The sequence below is a fragment of the Petaurus breviceps genome, unplaced genomic scaffold (assembly GCF_028583685.1).
Source record: "Petaurus breviceps papuanus isolate PSGF00001 unplaced genomic scaffold, PetGlider_PUasm1.0 224, whole genome shotgun sequence".
Taxonomy (NCBI): Eukaryota; Metazoa; Chordata; class Mammalia; order Diprotodontia; family Petauridae; genus Petaurus; species Petaurus breviceps.
In genome coordinates, this window is record NW_027185887.1 from 10,634,714 (window position 1) to 10,659,880 (window position 25,167).

The following is a 25,167-nucleotide window of genomic DNA, read 5'->3' on the forward strand; positions in this document are numbered from 1 at the left end:
TATCAAATTGTTCTCATTATTATCAAATATTCTGAATCCGGCATTTATTAGACACCTATTATCCAACTTCCACTGAATTAGGAATAGTGAGAGAGAAGCTTAATACTTGTTTTGATCCTGGAAGAACTTATAATTTTATTAGGGAGATAAGACATACACAAGAAACAGATTAGGATCCAAAACAACAAAATGATCAAATACTAAATGTATGACATATAAAAAGCACTATAGGAATTCAGAAAGGAGAGTACAATAGGGGCTAGAAGCCAAGAAGGCCTCTTAGAATTGTGGTTTCCTTCAGGACTCAGCTGAAGAAACACCTTCTCCATGAAGACATTCCTGATCATTCCCCCATACAAACAAAGCTTCTAATGAACTTCCTCCCCAAAACTACCTGACATTCATTCTGTATATTTCAAGTATATTATACATTATCCTATGTATGTGTCTGTTTATATGCATGTGTGTGTATATATGTGTATATATATGCATATATATAGTGTATGGATCTATGTGTATGTATATATGTACATAACTTATACTTACATGTACTTGTCACTCAAGTAGCATTTATTAAGCACCTAGTATGTACCAGGCACTATTCTAAGCACTGTTGATAAAAAATAAGGCAAAAAAAAATTCCAGTTCTTGTTCTCACAGTCTAATGGGGAAAGACAATATCCAAACAACTATAAAAACAAGCTACACACAGGATAAACTGGGGGTATTCTCAGAAGGAAGGCATTAGGCTTAAGGAGGACTGAGAAAGTCTTCCTGCAGAAGGGGAAACTTTAGCTGAGACCTGAGGAAATGTAAGAAAGTAGGAAGCAGAGATGAGGAGGGAAAAATGTTCTAGGAATGGAGGACAGACATTGAAAGGAGTCAAAAGAAGGAATCAAGGAAGAAAATAGGTCAAGATGGATCATCCTGTGCCAGGAACTGCAAGGCCAATGTCACTGGATTGCAGAGTACATGGAAGGTAATAAGGTATAAAAAAACTGGAAAGGTAGAAAGGGGCCAGGTTATGAAAGGTTTTAAATGTCAAACAGAGGGTTTTCTATCTGATCCTAGAAATAATAGGGATCCACTTGAGTTGGAGCAGGGAGAGACTTGACACACAGACTCCAATCAGCAGACTATGGCAATAATCTAAGTGGGAGGTAATGAGTGCCCATACCAGGATGATGGCAATGTCAGAGGAGACAAGGAGCCATATACAAGAGATGCTATGAAATTAGAAATGACCTGACAACTGATTGGATATGGATATGGGGGGGGGGGGGAACAGGGGTAGAGGTTGAAAGTGTGAAGTTGAGAATAACACCTAGATTGCAAGCTTGAGTGACTGAGAGGATGGCAGTACCTTCAAAAGTAACAGGAAAGTTAGGAAGATGAAAAGTCTGGAAGGAAAGATGAGTTCAGTTTTAGAATCACTGAGTTTAAGATGCCTATGAGAAACCCAGTTATAGGTGTCTAATCGGCAGAGATTAGAGGTCAAGAGAGAGATTGGAACTGGACAAGTAGATCTCAGCGTCATCTGCACAGAAGTAATCAAAGAAACCCTGGGAGCCAATGAGATCACCAAATGAAACATAGCCACCATTAAAATGTTAGTTTCTTGAGGGCAAGGACTATTTTACTTTTTGTCTTTTGCATCCCAGCATAGTGCCTGGCACACAGTAAGAGCTTAATAAAAAATTTAGTGATGGAGAAGAAAGTAGACCTTGAAGGACAAGGAAGTATGGGATGGGGGAAGGTGATTAGGGGGAAAGGTTGTGTCAGAACATCCAAGGAGGGTTGTCATTATAGTCAGACCCCATCAAAGCAATGCCCTACAGAATTCCAAGACTCATGAAAAGGGACCCCAAGTGTACATGGCGAGGAAGGAAAGAAAGGATGAAATGTTTTGTCCAGCTTTATTAAACAATTGTTTTCTAAGAGCCTAGGGTTAATGACATATAGAGCTTTGAATGAGGCTGTCATATGTAACTAACTGGACAGAGCGGGTCAAAATAGTGCCTTATAGTCATTTACAGGGGGAATAAAAGATAAAATGGAAATCAGGAGGTACTGACCTAGCCCATTCAAAATGAAACTTGCCCATCTTAGAGCTGAGTTAAGTTATTAAGGTAAAATGGAGTAGGGAAGTGGTCAATCTGGGTAGAGGGACATGTAAACAAACCAATAAGTAAGTGTGACAGTCCTTCCTGTGCTGTTAATAAATGAGTCAAATTGGGGCGGCTAGGTGGCACAGTGAGTAAAGCGCTGGCCCCAGAGTCAGGAGGACCTGAGTTCGGTTCCTGCCTTAGACACTTAACACCCACCCACCCACACACACACACACACACACACAAAAAAAAAAAACTAGCCATGTAACCTTGGGCAAGTTACTTAACCCCAATTACCCTCCAAAAGGCAAAAAATAAATAAATGAGTCAAATTTCAGATTTGCAGTGAACTCTGTCAGGTAAGGTTCCCTTACCACTAATTTCTAAGGTAATTTATTTTGCCTATTTTTTTCTTGAGTATATGTGACCATGTAAACTTTCTATTACTAAGCAATGAATGCATTATTTTCCTGATGAAAAATCTGCAGTCCTTCCTATTGTTAAACTTATCTCCTCACTCCTCAGGCTACCTAATAAGAATTCCCCTGCTACCTCAAGCACTCTCCTTATCTAAGAATGACCTCTCCAGAAGCTCTCAGGATTGGAAAGCATCTTCCTTGCCTGGGCAGGTTCCTTTTCTCTTGGATGGTGGAAAACTCCATTCTATCTTGAAGGAAATGTAATACCCTAACAAAAAAAAAAAAGTAAGGCAGAAAAGGCCTTGGAGATTTATACACACATGTGTATGTGTGTGTGTATAAATACATATAGTTACATATACACATATAGTTTATATGTGTACTTGCATAAATGTATAGATTTGTATCGTGCATGTGTATACACATATGTAAGTATATGTGTACATATATACATGTATGTAATATATTTTCAAGACTAAAAGGGGAGATGGGGTGATTCTCCTAGGCATGAGTAACTTCTTACCCTTAACTTTAGTCTGAATTTGGCTAAAGGTCTCTTTTACTTTTGAAATTCACCAAAAGCACTGGCTTCAACAAAGTCTAGCAACAGTTTCTTTGCATTATTTTACCTGCTGAGTTAGCATACCCCAAAAGAAGAGCACACTAACTTTCCTAAGAAATATTTACTCTCTAAAACAGAAATCAGAGAGGCAAATTCCACAAATGCAGACTGAGCATTTGGAAACTTCCTCTTGTGGTCAGTGCCAAACATCATATGCCTTGATTTGTAGACCGTCAGAATACCAGTGAAGGCTTAGTCAAGGGATGTGGGTCACCGGGGCTAAACACATACACATGCATACATATACAAACACACACACATGCACACACAGAGCATTATACAGTCTTCCACTCCCACTTTCACTAAGTCTAAATCCATAAGTCTACAATCTACCTTAGACTCTAATACCTTTTTTCAAAGCCCTGACTGCAACCTTGTTTTAAACCCCAAAGTACTGAAACCTACTGCTCACGGCCAAAGACCCTTGCCTGCCAAGCAGTCTTAAAAAACATCCCCCTAGCATGGTTTACTTCCCCAAGTGTGACTTCTCGGAGGGTCTCCAAACAACAGGTCACCTTGGCTGAGTCACAAAAGGATTTAGGATGGAGGTCGACGGTTAATCATTATTAAAGGCAAGTTTTTATTATTAACTCTCAATTTCCTGGCCTCCAGTTTACGTCAGCCTTTTATACCCCTCCATACCCCCACCCCCCACCCAGCGAGCTCCACTGGCTACCCCAAGCCACGCCTTTCCAGGCGCAGTAGCTTAACAAGAACAGCATGGCACAGTGATAGTGAGGCAGGGACTGCGGAGCTGGGAGAACTCGCAGAGGGTGGAAGCCAGGAGCGAAGCCACCAGGAGGATGGATGCTGCGCTCTAGGTTGAGAGAGGTGGGCATCTCCCCAAGCTTCTCCAGCCGCTACTACGCCCCCGGGGCTGCTGCGCGGAACTTCTCGGACTTTGTGGCAGATGGGGAGGTTTCAGCGCTCAGCCAGGTTTTCCTTACCAGCCTCCCGAACTCCAAATCGGAGCCTCCCTCCCTTCCATAGCCCCTCCTCTCTCTTCCCCACCCCTCCTCTCCGCTCTCTCTGCAAACCTCTCCTCCAGCAGCGCAGCGCAGCGCAGCTCAGAGGCTGCCACGGGAGAGCTCGCCTCTGCCCGCCGCCTCCCAGCCCCGAAACCCACTCATCCCTTACTCAGTCTCCCATCTCTCCTTCGCATTTTAAGACACTTTGATCTCTTTTTTTTTCTTTCTTTTGGGTGCGGGGGGCAAAAGGATAGTAACCAACAGCCCTGAAAACTTCCCTGCCTATGCTGCCAAACCGAGAGAAAGGTGAAGGTGGGATGGGGAGGAAGGAGATGGAGAAGTACAACAAATAAACATCGTGAATCTTACCTATCAACTCTTTGGGCACCTCTGAGCTCTCTTCAGTCATTGTTGCCCTTTACGGAGGGGTACGTAGCTGGTTCAACTATAATTTATTATTCCCCCCCTCTCCTAAGCACCTGAAAATATTTTTTTTCTTTAAAGAAACAGATGCGGCTCACAAATGGAGCAGGGAGGAGGCAGGGAGGGAGGAAGAATTAAAAAAAAAAAAAGGGTGCTGCCCCCCCCCCACCAAAAAAAAAAAAAGAGTTGCCAATAAGAGATGACTATGTAGCTGCTACATGACGACTCCTCTTCGGTTCCTGGCGAAGGCTGGACAGGGGATACGGGTGAAACAGCCCGCCGGGAGCCGGGGAAGAGGCGGCTGGGACCACCCGCTGCAGCCGCCGCCGCCACCTCCGCTGCTGCTGCTTCTGCTGCTGCCGCCGCCGCCGCCGCCGGTGCCGCCGCCGCCGCTCCTCCTCTCACTCCCTCACTCGCTCCCTCCGCTCCTGCCGTCTCCCTCCCACTGGGGCTCCCGCTTCCCTCCAGTCTTCAGCTGCTCTCGCCTCCCTCCTTCCTGCTCCAGACACCTACTGGCCTTAGGTGAAAGCGGAAGGCGTGGGGAGGGGGGCGGAGGAGAGGAGCCCTGGAGGGGAGGGGAAGGGAGGCGGGGAGGAGGAATAGGATTTCCTCGCTTTCTATCCGTGGCTCCCCGCCCCGCCGGGGACTGCTGGGCGCACGCAAACCCGGCCCTTCTCCTCCTCCTCCTCCTTCACCTCCTCCTAGTTACTCCTCACCTCGCGAGAGCCGGCCTCCCCAGTAGACCCACGCTCGGGCCTCCCGCCACCCTAGAGCCTGCCCCGGGTGTCCACACACCCGGCTAGAGGCATGAAGGAACTTGGGCCGCCAGACCTAACTACCACCCAAACCACAAAATCCCAGTGTCTGGAGAGGAGACAGGAACCGGGGGGCCATCTGCTGGCTGCAGAGAGAGGAGATGGGGAGGCCTGGGCTTCTGCTGGTGCTGGGAATATCTTCTTAAGGGGGGGGTTGGGGGGTCTCTCCCGTTTCCCTCCTTTTGGATACTAGGTCGCAATGGAAGATTAAAGAGAGAGCAGCACCAAAGGTTGGCCATCATATTGTTTTGCTAAAAGACAATCCCTTTTCCTGGAGGAGTTTAATAACTGCCCCCACCCCTTACATGTTGTCATTTTATCTGCAGTATTTATTTTCCATCTTCATTTGAGCACAAGTTAAGCAAAACCTGGAAAACAAAACTTGTGGGGAAGGACTCAGGTAGGTCCCCCACCCCCCCCAGCCCCATACATTTTCAAGCATGTGCTTGCCAGACATCTGAAATACCCGTCATTTAAATTGTAAAAGCAGCTTGAGAGAAGACCCAGCAACTGTTGCCGCCTCCTCTTCTGTCCTCCCTCCCCCTCTACTTATCAGGATCATTCTCGGAGGGGCGTAGAGGCCCCCTCATTACCCTCATTTTACAGATGAAGAAGCTAAGGCTGAGAGATCTCCCCAATCACCCCCGTTAATTTTGGAAGTTGTACAGTACGTGGATGAGGCTGGTCATTGAGTTGCCACGTCTGGAACCTGATCAGTAGCAGTTTGAGGATCCAGAATATTTGTGTGCCTCAGATTATGCCTATTAACTCTGTACTAGGAAAGCAAACATTTTCCCAGTGAGGATTGGTTTACAACAGAGAAAGGGAGAAAAGGAGAGAGGGAAACCTGAAGCTTTGGATGTCTCATTTGAAACAGACCTCGGTGAACACTGTAAACAAGTCACTCCCCAGTTTAGTCTTTCAGGAAGCCCTATGCCTACATGATAAAGGCAGAAACACCTCAGCCTGGCATACCAGGCCCTCTCAAATCTAAGCCACTATAACTTTCTTTTACTGAATCTTAGAACTAGAAAAAACCTGTGGTCATATGGTCCAACTCATCTGAGCAAGAATCCTGTCTACAAGGCACCTGAGAAGGGATCATCCAATTTTTTCCTGAAGATTCCTATAAGAAGTAATTTGTAACCTCCTGAGGCAGCCCATTCCATTTTTTAATATCTCTCATTGTTAGAAAGTTTTTGCTTATATCAAGGAGATCTTCCTCCACAATTTTCACCCCTGCTGCTTAGTTCTACCTTGGAGGGCCAAGCCAAGCAGAACAAATGTGATCTCTCTTCCCCAAGATAACCCTTCAAATACTTGAAGCTAGCCATCATGTCCCCACCTAAGTATTCTCTCCAGTATAAATAGCCTCAGTTCCTTTAATTATCCTCATAGAACATGATCTTCAGACCCTTTAACAACCTGATTGACTTCTCTTCAGCTCTTTTGTAGCCGTTTTTCTTATTATTCTTCTAAAACACTTGGCTTCAGTCATTTGGGTCTTGCCTTTAGAAAATACCAATAGTTTTACATTTTTCCAGTTCTTTGACTTTATGAGCCAAGGAAATTACCAGTTTAAAAAAATTGCCAGCCAAGGAAATGGGTGACTTACTTTTCCAGTAAGCCGTTTGCTTATATTAGTCTCCTGACTAAAATGCTCTCTACCCTGGTCTCTTCTTTCTTCAGCTTATTTAAATTTTTCTGAGCCCAAATGAAGTCAGAATTAATCCATAAAGCCTTCCCAGGCCACTCCAACAGATGATTTCTCTTTCCTTTGAAATTATTGCCTGTACTTAGCTCCATAGGGCCAACAGACAGCATGGTATAATGGTAAGAGCATGGATCCTGAAATATAGAGAAGTCAGTCGGTTACTACCATGTAGCCATCCTGGGCAAGTCACTTATAAGCAAAGGTTAAGTCACTAGACCAATCAACTTAACCACAATAATGCTACTAATGCTGCTATAAGACTGGGATGTGTCAAATGTCTAAGAACAAAACTTTCCCTCAAAAGAAATACAAAACACTCCTGAAGTTAAGTGAAAATACTCTCTGATACAATGGAATGCTAGACTTGGAATCAGGAGACTTGACCCCACTGAACCTTAGTTTCCTCATCTGTAAAATGGGAATAACAATAATAAAATTGATCTGAGGAAAGCATATGTTAAATTTTAAAGCATTCTATGAGTAAATGTAATGTGGTGGATAGAGTGTTACACTTGGAATAAGGAAAACGAGTTCAAATCCTCTCAAACACTACCTCTATGACCCATGGCAAGTCACTACTCTAAGCCCATTTCCTCATCTATGAAATGGATAGAATCAAATTGATACTAAAAGAGCTACTTCATGGTGGAGGAAGTTGGGGGTAGGGCACAGGGGGTAAGGGTTGGGAAGTACCCTAAACAGATTGAATCACAGGTGTAGACCAGATTTTTCAAATTGCTATTTGACTTTTCCTGTGTTCCCTGTTTTATCTCCCCATCCAGATCATAAACCATGTGGGGAGAGGTATCCTGTCTTCATATACTCCTCAGTGTCCAGAACAGTATCTTACATTTGATACATGCTCTTTAAATTTGAGAATGATTGGTTTGCATACTTGATGATCCTATTAGGCACCTATTGCCTAGGTTGGCATTTTTTTCAGTGAAAATTTTCTTAACTCATCAAATGTCTCTTTCCTGTAATTAAGTAGAAATTAACATCTCAAAATGGTCCTTTCATTCTACTGTTTGTGTGTTGTTTTTTTTAAAAGAGTTTTTCTGGCACATACCAATGAAGTTTTAGAAACACATAGCCTTGAAGGTTCCAAACCATGTGGGAACTCATGAAAATAAGGACAAAAGATTTTCTTGTAAGCCTCAGGGGGTGAAAGGAATAAAGGGAATACTGTAGAATGGCCCTGGAATACTGTGCACCCTGGCTTCTATGAACGGAAGCTGGGATTTCAATGAAAGACTCTTTTTTACTGCAGCAGAATCCTGATTGGCTGTTCTACATCCTAACGGGGTGGATTCGTCTATGAACCTCATCTCTCAAACACTGAAAATGAGTGACTGATTGGGAGATCAAAGCCATTTATTTCTTAGGTACAAACCTCAAATATGTTTCAGAATGGCAAGAACATAACTCCAAGGACCGCAGTTATTTAAGTGGTGGAACACAACAAGCAATGAATTTCTCCGGCAGGAGAGATTTATGGCAACAGCTTACAAGATGCAGTGAATCCTTTGAAATCCATCCCTGTGGACCAGTCTGCCCATCCTCCTAACTCTTCAACCCATCCTTACCCTAATCTGGCATTTCTCTTATTTTCAAGCTTATTGACATAGTTTTCTGACAGAAAAAGGCACATAAACTGAATCTCGATTGTATAGTCTCAGCCCTGTGGCCATCTAAGCAAAGAATTATTTGTAGTAGTGTGCATATACTAATAACATAGTATGTGACAAGTACTTAAATAGAAAAGAACACTATTTACCTGTAAATCTGTACTTGAATTTTTAAAATGGAGCAGTAATAATAAATTAGAATCATTGCTCATGATTTATATTTCTATAGCACTTTAAGACTTACAAAGTACTTTTTTTCCCCACAATTATGAAAGGTTCGTAACAAAAGTATTATTACATTTCCCTTTCCAGGTAAGGAAATTGGTACTCTGAAAAGTTTAGTGCCTTATCTAAGGTTACACAGCTAAGTGTCAGGGCTGACACAGGGTCCTGCTAAGATTCAAATCCAGGTCTGTCCAAACTCCAAATCCAACTTTCTGTCATAACACACTGCTCATCAATGACTGTGCAATAGAATTATTAGAAATTACTTTAGCTACAGCAAGTTTTATTTGGCTACAAACATGTGTACATACATATATGTATGTTACAGCAAACAAATTATTTTAAGTGGTCTGTATTTGTTGAAATGTTTGTTGAATATATTTGATACTACTAGCACAATAGAATTCACTAAGCAACAGAGTCCTAGATGACATGATGCTTTATGGGAAATGAAGAGAAAAAAACTATGGAGTTCAAATAAATACCTACAGACCTTACTCACCATGAATTTCATGGTTTATCTGCTCTGGTCAGGAGTGGTTTCAAGTTGGACAATGTTAGGAAATGTGTTTGGTATGGTGGAAAGAACATTGGATTTGGTGCCAAAGTACCCGGATCTTGTATCTGATGCTTATTATCTGTGTCATCTTGGGCATGTCATTTGATTTTCCAAGGCCCTTTTAGAAAAATGAAGTTGAGGGGTAGCTAGGTGGTGCAGTGAATATAGCACTGGCCCTAGAGTTAGGAGGATCTGAGATCAAATCCGGCCTCAGACACTTAACACAAAAACTAGCCAAACTAGCCGTGTGACCTTGGGTGAGTCACTTAACCCCAATTGCCCTCCAAAAAGCAAAAAAAAATTTTTTTTTAAAGAAAGAAAAATGAAGTTGCTTTTCCTTTCCCAAAAAGTCATTATCCCCGAACTGCCCCTTACTTCAGTGTGTCTAGTTTGTTCCTTCTTGAAGCATTATTTGACATTGTGCCTTGATGACATGATCAATATGTGTTGAGATTCTCATGGGAGGGTGATGAGATATAAACCTCCCTCTGGACTTCCCTCATGCCCCCTCTCCCTGCTTCCTGCCTTCTAGAATAGGCACAAGGAATCTGACTTTTCAAAACACTTGAATTATGACTCCCAAAACAGTCATCGGCGTACTCCTACAGGAATATCCCTGTTTGATAGACACAAAACCAGAATTGTATCTTTCTTTCAATCAATCTCAATACATTTCATTATCTGATTTCACCCAATGGTGGGAAATATTTCTTTCCTTCCCAACTTGATTAGTTAGGTTTTTTGAACAAAATTTATGCCTTTGTTGTCTATAGATTGTTTACACCCAGTTTACACGATTGATCCTGTAACCCAGAGTATTCAAATTTGAGGACAGAATTGGGGCATAAGAACATCTTATTAGTTATATTAATTGGGGTTGGAGTATGGGACACCCCCTTCCTACACTCTCCCCTCAGTTTAACATCTTCTGTCCTTAACAAATGTACTGTAGTATATTTGACAAAATTTGGGGTTTCAATTCTTTCATTACTCTCTATTGACTTGGGAAGATTCAGCATAAATGTTTTAATGCCTTTGTAAAACCTGGCTAGAGTTTTCTGAAAGTAGAAAGGCAAACTGTTTTAGGAGCTAAAGGTTTTCCCCCTCATTGGAGGTCTTCAAACAAAAACAGGATAAACACTTTTCAGGGATGTTGTAGCAAAGAATCTTTTTCAAATATGGAATGGATCAGAGGGCTTCTAACATCCCTTCTGACTCTGATTCTTTGAATCTAGAAACAGTCTCTATGGAAGGGGTGTATTGGGGCTGAAGTGACAAGGCCGCTCCCACAAGGATGGGAGGAAGAATACCCAAGTCAACCTGCTCTGTCTGCTACTCAAAACATACTTGAGCTCACATGTTAACAGAAACAAGAACTAACTTTATGCACATTCCTCATAATTTTCAAGATTAGGTTAAATTAGCCTATCTATCCTCATCTTTAAAAAATCTTCACTTCTCTCTTTACTATACTCCTATATCTCTCCTCCTGTTTATAGCCAAAAATTTTAAAAAGAGCATCTATATTCATTGTCTCTACTTCCTCTTATTTCACTCATTTCTCAAACCCTAGAGAGACACCCCCCACCACTAATTTGGAATTGCTTTCTCTAACTAATGATATCTTAATGGCTAAATCCAATGACCTTTCTCAACCCTAGCCTCTCTTGATCTATCTGCAGCATTTGATACTACTAACCTTTTCTTCTTCCTAGATACTTTCTCCTCAGATGGCTTCCATGATACATTTCTCTCCTGGTTCTCTTTCTACCTGACTACTTCTCAGTCTCGTTTGTTGAATGATCACACACATCCCTTCTCTTTAACAGGAATGTCACCAGAGGTTCTGCATAGACTCTATCTATACCCTCTTATTTGGGGCAAGTGATTTAATCTCTCTGAGCCTCCGTTCTTCATCTATAAAATGAAGGATTTGGAGCCCATACTGCTCTGAATCTATGATCCTGTGATCTCTATATGAATGATTCCAAATCTATATATCCAGCCCTTGTCTCCCTCCTGTCTCCCAGTACCATATCATTAAGTGTGTGTTTACTATGTCCAGTTGAGTGTTCTATAGGCATCTCAAACTTTTAAACAAATTTCATTTTTAAACATTCTTTTTTAAAAAATTTTGAGTTCCAAATTCTCTTGCTCCCTCCAGCCTCTTCCTCATTCATTGAGAAGATAAGCAATATGACATCAGTTATATGTGTAAAGTCATGAAAAACATGTTTCCATACTAGCCATGTTAAAAAAAAAAAAAGGCAAGGGACAGGTAGGTGGCACAGTGAATAGAGCCCTGGAATCAGGAGGACCTGAGTGCAAATTTGACCTCAGACACTTAACACTTACTAGCCATGTGACCTTGGGCAGATCACTTAACCCCAATTGCCCTGCCTTCCCCCTCTCCAAAAAGAAAGGCAAGAAAAATATAAAAAGTGAAAAAAAGTATGCTTCAATATAGACTCAGAGTTTATCAATTTTTTCTCTGAAGGTGGATAGCATTTTTTGTGAGTCTTTGGAATCGTCTTGGATCATTGTATTGATTAGAATAAAGGCATCTCAAATGAACAATTCCAAAAGGAACTCATTATTGTACCTCCCCTCCCAAATCAACAGCACCTTCAATATTCCCTATCTCTTTTTACTTATGTCTTTATCTGTTGTATCTTGCTAAGAAAATGTAAACTTGTAAGAAAATGTGAAAGCAGAGACTGTTTTATGTTTTATATTTATATCCCCAAAAAACAAAATAGATTGACAAGAAAAGAACTGTTTAATGAAGAGCAGGGGTGGATTTTAGAAGAATAGATGGTATTCCAACTATATAAGATGTGCAACGAAAAGGTACTTAACATTAGAATGAATAGGAAAGCAGGAACCACCCCTACAGATACTTCTGAATCCTCGTATCCAAGTTTGCCACAACTTCAGGGAGAATAGGAAATAGGCTGAGCTCCAGCCCAGATTAAAGAAATATACCCAGGAGATTGCAGACTCCATATTGGTTTAACAATATATTGGAAGAATGGATCAACTACTGTAACTAGGGCGTTGCTGGATTGGGGGGGTGGGGGAGGAAGAAGGAGGGGCCTGAGGCCACACTTATCTATGGAAACCCTGATAAGTTTAAACATGTAACTCCTATTACCATCACAGGACTGGAAGGGCTGAAATATCAGCCCAACGAGTTAAAATAACTATGAAAATTGGGCAATTACCTAAGAAAGAATATACTGTGGTTATTGTACCCATTCCTGAATACATCATTGGAATAGATATATTGACATGTATGATTCTGAATTTACCTGAAGGAAGATACCAATTCTCTGTAAGGAAAATAGGAATTAATACAGTTTTAGTGGAAAAATAAAAATGGACCCAATCACTTTACCTGAACGTTCTGAAGTAATTAATTACTTTAAAACAGTATCGTGTGCCAGGTGGGCAAGATGAAATTACCACTACTATAAAGGAATATGTTGAAGCAGGAGTGTTAGTCCCTACAACCACATGATGGAATAATCCTGTCTGGCCAGTAAGAAAATCAGATGGGACTTGGAGAATGTCCATGGATTATAGACAATTGAATAAGGTGACTCCTCCTTTGTATGCTGCTGTTCCAGATACCAACACCTTAATAAAAAGGATCCAGAAATATGATGGGACTTGGAATGCAGTTATTGATTTGATGAATGCCTTCTTCATCATCCCAATGACCCTAAACAATGGGACTAGTTCACTTTTACTTGGCAGGATAGATAATATATTTTCACCCGCTTGCCACAAGGGTACATACATAGCCCCACTATTTGTGACAGGATTGTGGCTAAACAGTTGGATGAATTAAAGGTACCTGGTGTACAGCTTACCCACTACATTGATGATATCATGATACAGGGAAAAGATGCAAAAGAAGTGGAGAGGAGTTTGACCCTTCTAATTGAGCATATGAAAAGTAAAGGGTGGAAAATTAACCCTGCAAAGGTTCAAGGACCAGATCAAAATGTAAAATTTTGGGCTATAAAATGGAACAAGGGACTATGAGAGATTCTTCTGCAAGCCTGACAAAAGATTCAGGATTTCCCCACCCCTACCAATAAGAAGGAGGCCCAAAAGTTCATAAGATTGTTTGGATACTAGAGGCACCACATTCCACATCTGGGACAGATTTTGAAACCTTTATATAAAGTCACTCAGAAGAAATATGAATTTGATTGGGGACTTGAGCAGAGTAAAGCTTTTGAAGAAGCCAAGGCTGCCAAACAATTGGCCCTAGATTTATGGCCCATGCAAAATGGTCCAGTGGAATTACAAGTAACTGTACGGGATGATTATGCAAACTGAAGTTTATGGCAAAAACAACAAAGCCAAAATGTGCCCTTGGGATTTTGGTGTAGGAAGCTCCCTTCCTCTGGAGTTCAGTATATACCTTTTGAAAAGCAGTTGTTAACTGTATATTGGGCTTTGGTGGGGACTGAACAACTGACTCTGGGCCATGAAGGGATATTAAGACCTTGAATCCAGGTAATGACCTGGGTAATGAGTACCCCATCTTCTAACAGAATTGGACATGCCCAAGAGGCTAGTATAATTAAATGGAAGTGGTATATTCAAAATAGAGCAAAAACAGGCAAAAGCAGAGTCTGACCTACATGAATCTGTAGCAAACATAGAAACTAAGGGAAATGACACACCCCCTGAACCAAAGCAACAGTTGGTACAGTTCCCTGTAAAATGGAATGAGGGATATGATGGATTAACTGAAGAACAAAAGACACATGCATGGGACAGCAAAATATTTGGGCCAAAAAAGACATTGGAAAGCAGTAGCCTATAACCCATGTACTAGAAGGACTTTGGAAAGTACTGGGATAGGTGGAAGTAGATCTAGAATGGATACATCATATTCCATATTATCCAGAAGCATCTGGATTAATTGAAAGAATGAATGGATTATTGAAGTTAAGGAAGTTAAATTACAATAATTCATATCAACATTAGAAAGATAATTTGTTCATGGCTTTACGTAATTTGAATAATAGACTGTTGGAAGGAAGTACACCTCTAGCCAGAATAATTACCCCAAACCTGCAAGTTAGAAAACAACAAATACATAAGATCCCAAATATTGAGTATTGGACTGTGAGGTCAGATGTCCCAGCACTGTATCCAGGAACACCTCGTTTGGTGAGGTATGATTTACATTGTTTAGAGAACTTTTGGTTGGACAGAAAAGAAATAAGAAAAATCTCCACTGGAATATGAATAAGAATCCGTAAAAATCACTTTGGACAGATTTTACCCAAATCAGGATTAGCAGCTCAAGGAATACATGTATTGGCTGGAGTAATAGATTCTAATTATCAAGGCAAAATTGTTGTGACATTCCATAATTTAGGTGAAGAGCCCACACAGATTTATAAAAATGATAGGATAGTTCAAGTGATTATCATTCCTTGTAAAACAATACCACTTGTAAAAATTGACCCTCCTTCCAAAATAACTATCAGAGGAACTGAAGGATTTGGTTCTACTGTTAGAATGAAATTAGGAACTCAAGTATGGGTAAAACGGAAGCCAGATGATGTTCCAAAGGCTGTGGAGATTATAGCACATAGGAAGGATAACACTGTAACTATTGTTTATTCAGGAGAACATGATTACAAAATTGTGCCCTTTACTCATATATTCTACCATGAGTGAGGCTACAATAGTGGGCTCATGAACTCCAGTAGCATGGCTGGTCCTATATCTACCTTGTTTCTGGTTATTGTCTCCTTGTTTCTTCTTGGCTTTTTGTTTGTTTACTTTGTTTGCTAGACTTTTTCTGCAGGCTTGGTACTCTCCACCTGTAGATGCCTGATAGCTTAAGCCAGATGTCACCCCCTGTCCACAACTGTGATCCCTGGACCTGGCATCAAGCACATTCCAAATGCTGGCTAAAGAGCTGACCTCTCAAATGGGACTCCTTGGGACAGGGACAGCTCTACGTCCAATTTCAGCAGCAAGTAGCCATGGAAGAAGAGACATTTGCCCCTTAACCCAAGATTTTGGGATCCCATTTTTTTCAGGGGGAGGGGAATGATGGGGAGCTTGTGCTCAAGCCCCACCCTATAATATTGTTTTCTATGTTTCTTGTGTGCTATCTTGTTATATTGTTGTAAAATTCTGTTGACACCAGTTACTTCTAAAACTCCTATTAACATATGTAATGAAATGTATTGTTAATGTATTTTTGCCAAGTAAGGGACATGAAAGGTCTTGGTGCTGAATGTAAAGGTAATGGAATTTGAAGATCTTCCATCCCTTTAACTATTGAGTAATATTAAATCAGAAAGGTAGACAAAATCATTTGTTGTTCATTTTAACTCCAGGTACCACAAGAAACTCCCCTTCAGCCTCACTTTAACTTGCTGATGTAGCAGGAAGGAGTGGAGCAGGAAGGAGCTGGAGCTGAGTAGGAGCCAAGCTGGAGCCAGCACAGTGACTGGAAGCTGCAGCAGTGGCACGAACTTCTTTTGTTTTTTTTTTTTTGAGCCAGCCTGAACTTTTGCTAAGGGCTCCTCCTGAGGACTGCCAGGGACAGGAACTGCGGGGGGCCAGAGCTGCTGGGAGCAAGCTGCATGGAGGCTGAGCAGTTACCATGAGTGAGAAGACGAGGATCTTTACCTGAGGGAGCCTATTTTATTTTGAAGGCTTGAGAATGTGGGTGTTTACTGTATTAACTATGTATACCAACTACTGTGATGGCTTTGACTTTTTAGTTTGGGGACTGTTTTCTGGTATTTGAATAAATGTTCTAGTTGTGTCCACAATGTAAAGAGCCTGTTACATTTTGTGCTTAATAACTATATTAGCATATTTATAGTTACTGTAGGCATTGTGAATACTGCATTGTTGATATAAGATATACCTTAAATGTCTATGGTACATTGAATTGTGACTTCTCATTTTTGTAGTAGCTTCTTCATAGTATGCTCTCAAGCCCATAATCATCTCCTAGTAACAAGAAAAACTCATTGAGTTTCATTTCTAAAATATAGAAAACAGTCAAATTTATAAGAATACAAGTCATTCACCAATTTATTAATGGTCAAAGGATATGAACAAGCAGTTTTCAGGTGAAGAAACCAAAGTTATCTATAGGCATATAGTGTTCTAAGTCATTTTTGATTAGAGAAATGCAAATCAGAACAACTCTGAGGTACCACATCACCCCTGTTGAATTGGCTAATATGGCAACACAGGAAAATGATAAATACTGGAGAGGATGTGGAAAAATTGGAGCACTGATGCATTGTTGGTGGAGTTGTGAATTGATCCAACCACTCTGGAGAGCAATTCGGAACTATGCCCAAAGGGCTATAAAAATGTGCATATCCTTTGACCCAGCAATACCACTTCTAGATCGGTATCCCAAAGAGATCATAAAATGACCCACATGTACAAAAATATTTGTAGCAGTTCTTTGTGTGGTGGCCAAAAATTTGAAATTGAGGGGATGCTCATCAATTGGAGAATGATTGAATAAGCTGTGGTATGTGAATGTAATGGAATACTATGGCTCCATGAGAAATGATGAGCATGGGGCGGCTAGGTGGTGCAGTGAGTAAGAGCACTGGCCCTGGAGTCAGGAGGACCTTGAATCAGTTCTGGCCTCAGATTCTTAACACCCACACAAAAGGACTGGCCGTGTAACCTTGGGCAAGTTACTTAACCCCAATTGCTTAAAAAAAAAAAAAAGAAATGATCAGCTGGCAGACTTCAGAAAAACCTGGAAAAACTTGAACTGATGCTGAGTGGAGTGAGCAGAACCAGGAGAACATTGTTCAAAGTAATAGTTACAATGTGTAATGATTAATTTTGATAGACTTAATCTCTTTTTACCAATGCAAGGATCTAAGACAGCTCCAAAGAACTCATGATGGAAAATGCTGTCAACATCCAGAAAAGGAACTATGGAGTCTGAATACAGATTGAAGCATATTTTTTTTATCTCTCTCTGTTTTTCTTTCTTTTTTTGTTGTTGTTTTTTTCTTCCTTGGGTTTCTCCCATTGGTTCTAATTATTCTTTATAATGTGACTAATGTGAAAATAGGTTCAATATAAATGTATATGTACAGTCTATATCAAATTACACCCTGTCTTGTGGGGGGGGGAGAGATGAGGAGAAAATTTGGAACTCAAAATCTTATGGAAGTGAATGTTGAAAACTAAAAAGAAATTAGTTAATTAAAAAAATTCACTGATATAGTAATTTATGGTTTATAAAAAGCTTGATCTTCACAACAATCCTGCTGGATGGGTGCTACTATTTTCTTCATTTTGCTAACAAAGAAAATGAGATTAAAAGATGAGAAGGGACTTGCCCAGGTAGTAAATGTTTGAGACTGGACCTGAACCCAGGTCTATCCCTACCTGAAATCTGGTTTCCTGGTCACTACCTCATGCTATCTCTCTACTACTAGCTATTGTCTAGGTATTATTTCTTCATGGATGAATATCACACTGATGACACTTTCCATAACATCCATAGCTCATGAATGTCAACTTTGAACCAGCATGAATGCCATTTTGTAAAGGGTTCCATGTTGTTTCAGTCTTTGTCTTTTTGCCTCCTATGTAGCACTTTGTTTCATAAGACCTTTAATGAAAAGTACAATGAATTCTGTCACCCAAGGATGTTTTATTTTTATCTACAGAGAGGTCAAATTACTTTAGTGTGCTTTTTATTATAGCTTTGAAGATTTTTAGCCATCTTGGCCCATTGCCTATTGAGTAATATTAAATCAGAAAGGTAGACAAAATCATTTGCTGTTCATTTTAACTCCAGGTACCACAAGAAACTCCCCTTCAGCCTCTCTGCTTCCTGTCATTAATGAAAAAAATCTCATGACTTCTGGATGATAAGAGACATAAGAGCAAATTCTATCAAAATACCCTCTGCATTGATGAGGAGAATAGTAAGTAGTCAGGAAGGTGTGAAAGAAATGCCATTTCTCACTTTGGAAATCTGTTTGCTTTATAACTAATAATGATGGTTATTTATAATAATAAGTAAGGCAGCTAAATGGTTGTGTATAGAGCACACAGGGCATGGATTCAGGAAGACCTGAGTTCAAATTTGGCCTCAGATATTTACTAGCTGTGTGATCCTGGGCAAGTCACTTAACCTCTATTTGCCTTGGAGACAGCTAGGTGGCTCAGCGGATAGAGAACTGGGTCTAGAGTTAGGAAGTTGCTGTTGTTGTTCAGCCATGTCTGATTTTTCATAACCACATTTGGGGTTTTCTTGGCAGACACTGGGGTGATTTACCATTTCTTTCTCCAACTCATTTTATAGATGAGGAAATTGAGGCAAATAGCATTAAGTGACCTGTCTAGCTGGTAAGTTTAATAATATGCCAACTAACTTCTCAATTCAGGTGCTAGGCATTCTACTTAAAATGTGTCTTTGGTGTGCCATAGAAGCAGACACTATGGTCTGTATTTATACCAAACTCAGGGGTTCCTTTTTCTCCCCTAGTGTTGATTAATATGTAATTTGGTGGTTCCAGAGGGAATTAAAGTTCAAGTATAAATTCTAATCTAAATTTAAATAGAATCTCATTTATTTTGGGTCCATAAGGCATCTTTTTTTTTCCCTTAACCTATTTCTCAGAATCAAGTTTTAGTGGTCAACCCAGATAAGAATTGTACCTTTTTCTTCATGTTAGCAAAGACATCTGCACTAAATTCCTGGCCTCAAGTTTTATTATTTCACATTGAAATCCACTGGCAAATGCTTAGATCAAAAAATTTCACAGGAACACCACCTCAGTGTAGTTCATTATTAATTGGGCATATTTAAGGAAATGGTATGGTTCACAAACTATAAGAGGTAGATTTCCTTGTGGGTTGACCCTGAAAGGGAAATTTAAAATTTCTAGACACACTAATCCTTGATTTTCAGGTGTTTTTTTTGGTTTGTCTTTGATTTTTGGAGGGCAATTGGGGTTAAAGTGACTTGCCCAAGGTCACATGGTTAGTTTTTGTGTTAAGTGTCTGAGGCTGAATTTGAACTCAGGTCCTCCTGACTCCTGTGCCAGTGCTCTATTCACTGTACCACCTAGCCACCCCTTCATGTGGGTTGAGAAAAAGAAGAAATACTGCTAGGATCATGGTGAAGCAATTGGACAGCTTACTGTTGGGGCATGAAATTTTGAACTTGTCTTTCTTCTGAATCTTTGCTTTTTATTAATTCAGTAACACACTCATACCCACATCTAGTCTTTGTAGTAGTGGTAGTAATAGTAGTAGTAGTGTTGGTAGTAGCAGTAGTAGTAGTTGGTGGTAGTACTAGGGGTGGTGGTGGTGGTAGTAATAGTTGAATTAATAATTGGACAAATTATAGGATTTTTACTACGATCACTGTGGTTTTAGCTAGAGGAGTACCACCCAAGGTATCTGATATTCTTTTCCTTTTAGGAATGGTAGTTCCTTTTAGACTAGTGGGCTTTTTCCCCCATGGACTAGTCTTTGTTAGATTCTTTAAACCTTTTCTTCCATATAGTAATGTTAAGATGTAATTAAAATGTTACCAAAAGATGAAAGAAAGCACATATTACTACAAGTCATTACCAAATTCACAGTGATTATCTGATAAACTCTGGACCACAGAGAATCCACTGGTGTGTATATAAATCTGTCTTAGGCATAAACATCCTTTTCACAACTCAGGAAGATGAGTCTTCCTGACTCTAGGCTGGCCACTCTGCCCCAGAGTCAGGAAGACCTGAGTTCAATTCCAGTCCCAGATACTTACCAGTTGTGTGACTCTGGAAAACTTCTTTTTGCCCTGGAGAAATCCAGCCTCAAACACTTACTAGCTATGTGACCCTGGGTAGGTCACTTAAACTCTGTTTACCTTAATACACTGGAGAAGGAAATGGCAGATCACTCCATTATTTTGGCCAAGAAAACCCCATGGACAGTACTGGTATGCTATGGTCCAAGGGCTCACAAAGAGTTGCATCCAACTGAATGACGAAATGATAAGTACAAATAAAAGTAGCATCATCTCATATTATCTCCATAACAACTTTTTTATTGTAGCAGGGAAAATACTGTTGACACTATTTTTCTGAGGAGGAAACAGTGATTTATAGAGGTTAAGTAACTTAAGCAAGATCACATGGCTAGAAATAGTATAAGAAGCACTAGAACTTTAGGATTATAGCATTAGAGCTGGAAGGAACCTTAAAGCCTCTCTAGTCCAACCTTCTAACTTTATGAAGAAGGAAATTATGGTGCAGAGAGATTGAGTGACTCGCCACAAAGAAAGTCAGAGACAAAACAGAGTATGAATACAGGTCCTCCAACTCATAATCTATTACTCTTTCTATTCTTCCAAAATGCACTCCTTCAGGACCCTTTTTGAAACTTTTCTTTGAGGGAACATTAATTTAATTTATTATGCTACTGTCAGGCTGTAATAAGAATGGGAATTTGAAGTTCTTCCCTGCTCCCCTTTTTTTTTTCTTTTTTTTTCTTTATTAATTTGTTTGTTTCCTTTTAGTTTACAGGATTCAATTCCACAATTCCTTGAATTTCACATTTTGTCCCCCTCCCTCCCTTCCCCCCCATGGCGACTTATAGTCAAGTATAGGATCTGTAAATACTTTCACATTATACATTGGTCAGGTTATAAGGACGGATTGTACCAGCTGGAATGAAAAATGGTAAAGAGGACATAAAACCAAATAAGAGAACGAAAAATATCAGGTATTTTGCTTCCACCTGGATATAAACTTAGTTCTTTCTAGTTCTTTCTCTGGATGCACATTTGTCTCTCCATCATGCGTCTTTTGGGATTGACTTATATCACTGCATTGCTGAGAAGAGCCAGTCTATCAAAGTTGGTCATCACACATATGTTGTGTCTGTAATTGTGTACAAATTTCTCCTGGTTCTACTCTTCTCACTCAGCATCAGTTCTTTTAAGCCTCTCCAGGTAAATATGAAGACTGCCTGCTCCTCGTTTCTTATAGCACAATAGTATTCCATAACATGCATATACCACAACTTGTTCAGCCATTCCCCAATCTTCCCTGCCCCTTAATAGACCTAGGGGGGAGTTTGAAGACCTCCCCGGCTGTGAAGATAAACTCTGTCCCCTAATAGGCTGAATGTAATCACATGGAGCCTGTGATGGAGGGAATTTGCTAAGGGGTGGAGAAGAGACCACAAAAAGCTGGTCAAAGCTAGTGAGACAGTGGTAACTGACTTGGATGGATGTAATGGTCAGACAGTTGGAAGCCTGTCTGCTGCTTATAACTTCTGCTTGTAACTTGTTTGTATTCTCTGAAGTTCGAGGTGCTGACCTTTTCCCCCTGAAGTAGGTAAATGACATATATTTGATTAAAGCAAGATTGTTAACCCCTTTTGAGTTGCTTTTCTTTAGAAAAGCAGATCTAAGAACCTGTGTTGGCAGGCACCCTGGAGATGCTGGGGTGCTTGCTGCTACACTAATGAAATATACAAAATGTATCAAGAAAATGGGCTTGATGTTAGACAGAATAGAGAAGTGAGAATTGCCCCTACAGATGTTCCTGAACCATTGTATCCAAGTTTGTCACACCTTCAGAGGCACTCAGATTAAAGAAAGTGCTGGGATAGGTGGAAGTGGTCAGTGTGCTGAACTTGTGGCAGCGTAGCGTATCAAGTCATTGGAATAGAGTGAGGACAATGCTATATATTCTCCTGTGAATGATGTTATGATAGTGAATTCATGGACTCCACAGACATGGCTGACCTTATATTTGTTTCTTTTTTACTTTTTTGTCTGATAAACTTGTTTGCAAGATTTGTTTTCTGCAGGATTGGTACCCTCTACCTGCAGATGAATGATTACTTAAGCTGGATGTCACCCCTCAGCCAATGACTGTGATATGCCACCTCTGGACCTGGTGTTGACTGAGGTCCAGATGCCAGCTAAAGAACTGACCTTTCAAATTGGACCTTCTGGACCTGGCATTGACCAAGCTCCAGATGATAGCTAAAGAACTGAACTCTCAAATGGAACCCCTTGGGGCAGGGACAGCTCTATGTCCAATTTTAGCTTGAAGTGGCTTTGGAGAAGAGATGTTCGCCCTTTTGTAAAGCCATGTACAAGCAGCTTTCCAGAGGACTGCTGCTGTGAACAACTTCAAGGTTCTAATTACATAGTATAGTGAACTGTCTATTTATTTGGTAACAAACTAAGACAGAACACATTGACAGAAACTAAAGTACAACATTCACAATGTTATAGCATAACAAGTTATCACTAAAGTGGCCACATAGTTTTCACCAAAGTGGTCACATAGTTTTAAACAAAAGATAACATTCAGCAAATCCTTAACTCAATCATCCTTAAGGAGCAGGCCTCCTTAAAGGACACAAAGTACAAAGGTCAAAGTTCTCTACCCCTTGGTCACAGTAAATCATGATCTTCTCAATCAATACACAGTATCCAAGTAAAGTCTTCTTTCATCTTGACTTGAGGCTGGCTCTCAGCTTCCATAGTTCCTCTTTCATGGTCCCAGCTCCCGCCTGAATCTACCCAACTGTCACCTGGATTCAAAGGCAGGCAGCTCTCAGCTCCTTGTCCAGTTCCCTGTCTAGTTCCTTGTCCAGTTCCCATTCCACACTGAAGTTCAAAGTGTCCAGTCCACCTCAAGACCTTCACTGTTCCTGTTTCTGGGAAGACAAAGCCTAACAGAGCCATAATAATATTCATACACATTTCCAGGACCATCATCAATTCACTAACTGTCTGTGAAATCAACAGAGACCCACAAAAAAGGTCTGAGAACTCAACACAAGTCATCAGAATAGAAATCAACACAGACCCACAAACAAGGTCCAAGAGGTCAACACAAATCATCCATAAAGTCCCAGGACCTCCAAAACCCTCCTCCAGGACTTCTGTAAACAGAAAACCAGAAAATCTTATTTCAGGGCTTCCAGTAAGGTCCCAGGGCTTCTGTACAAAGTATCACAAACAAAAATCATTACAGACAGAACAAACAAACATACAGTGCCAGGATATCACCAGTTTTCTCCTTAACTCTGCCACCATAAGAGTTCTGCTCTCTTCTCAGTTGTTCTCAGTTCTGCTCTCTCCAACCTGGACCTCTCCTTATATATGGTCACTAGCTCCTCCCCTTCCTGTTGCATCAGCAACAGGAGTTTACAAGTTCTAAGTTTCACAAGTTATGGGGTTCACAAGTTCTGCTTCTCAACAAAGACTTGATACAATCATGGGCAAAAACTGAAACAAGATGTCAACTAAATAGCTGAAACAATGTTAACTACTTCTTTGCTTGCCATTACACCCTTTACCCCAAGATTTTGAGCCCCATTCAAGGTGGGGAGGATGGGGCACTTGTGCCCAAGCCCCCACCCTAAGCTATTGTTTTATGTGCAAAGTTTTTCTATTATCCCTGTTATATTTTTGCAAAGTTCTGTTGACACCGGTTTTTCCACTGTTATCTCTAAACTCTCATTTATTGTTAAAGCATTTTTGTTATGTAAGGTACATGAAAGATCTTGGGGCCAAATGGAAGGAGAATGGGAATTTGAAGATCTTCCCTGCCTCTTAATAGACCTAGGGGTGGTTTGAAGACCTCCCCTACTTTGGAAGTAAACTCTGCCCCCTAATAGGCTGAATGTAGTCACATGGAGCCTGTGGTGGGAGGAGTTTACTGAAGGGAAGCAGAACCTACAGGAAGCTGGTCAGAGCTAGCGATGTGGTGGGGGAGATAGTACACTCAGGTAAGGAGATAGTTTGTGAGTAGATGTTGATCTTGTATTGGTTTGTAGGAAGGCTGAAGGATGCTGTGACTCTCATTGTCATTATGGCTTCTTAACATCTTTGGTCCTGTGATGGAATTGGCTTACTGGTTTTGGGATTCGGCTTTCTGTATCTAAATAAATGTTTCAGTTCTCTTCTCTACCTGGAGAATCTGGTATATTTTGTGATCAAACATCATGCAATATTTAAATTCATAGTCTTGATCGTGATCATGGGCATTATAAATATTGCATTGGCACTACACAGGCTTACAAAAAAAATGAATTAGATTTAGGGGTTCATTTTAGAGTTTTCTCTAATTAATGGGGATTTTGTTTAGTTGGCCTAGTTTGGAGTGACTGTTGAAAATAGCAGGCCTATGTTTCATCAGATTCTGCTGAAAAGTAGCAAAAATATCCCAGGGACCGCAGTGATCACACTGCTGAGAAACATAAGGTTGGCATCGAAGTCTGAGAAAAACAACCTTGAAAATTTCTCAGTAAGTAAATATGTTGTGGCTCTTACATGACTTGGTGCGTATGTTTTCTTTTGAACTAATTGTAGGATTATTTTTCCTCTTAGGAAACTGATCAATCACAGAATCAAGTAAGGAAAGAAAATGGCATTTATTCATGAATTAGAATCTTCTTTGGACCTTTTTCTTTTTCACCAATATCTGTGTTCTCATGATCAAGCTAATATACTTTATCCTCCTTTGAAATGTTATAATAGCATAAGAGGAGAAAAGCTTGGTGCTTGGTGGTTTGGGATAGATGTAAGAAATCAGGTTAAAAAAAAACAGAAACAGGAAGTTTGAGAAAACCTTTCCTAAATCTCCAGTGTAGAAGCAAACCTAGGGACAAGA

At 40.4% G+C, this 25,167-nt stretch overlaps 1 protein-coding gene and 1 long non-coding RNA gene across 4 annotated transcripts in view; one reads left to right on the top strand and one right to left on the bottom strand.

Moving 5' to 3' along the window:
• Positions 1-4,901, bottom strand: part of CARMIL1 (capping protein regulator and myosin 1 linker 1) — a 404,323-nt gene extending 399,422 nt beyond the window's left edge. For 2 of the 3 annotated variants that reach the window (XM_069095037.1, XM_069095036.1), the window contains exon 1: positions 4,487-4,900. In XM_069095037.1, coding sequence (XP_068951138.1) covers positions 4,487-4,526 — 40 coding nt within the window. In that variant the 5' untranslated portion in view covers positions 4,527-4,900. Of the gene's footprint in view, positions 1-4,486 lie in introns of all 3 variants that reach the window. The other variant, XM_069095035.1, reaches the window with a different exon arrangement.
• LOC138166538 (uncharacterized) lies at positions 3,855-16,302 on the top strand. Its single transcript, XR_011169613.1, has 2 exons — positions 3,855-3,980; positions 15,862-16,302. It is a non-coding gene; the product is annotated as an uncharacterized lncRNA (long non-coding RNA).
• The last annotated feature ends 8,865 nt before the right edge of the window (positions 16,303-25,167 follow it).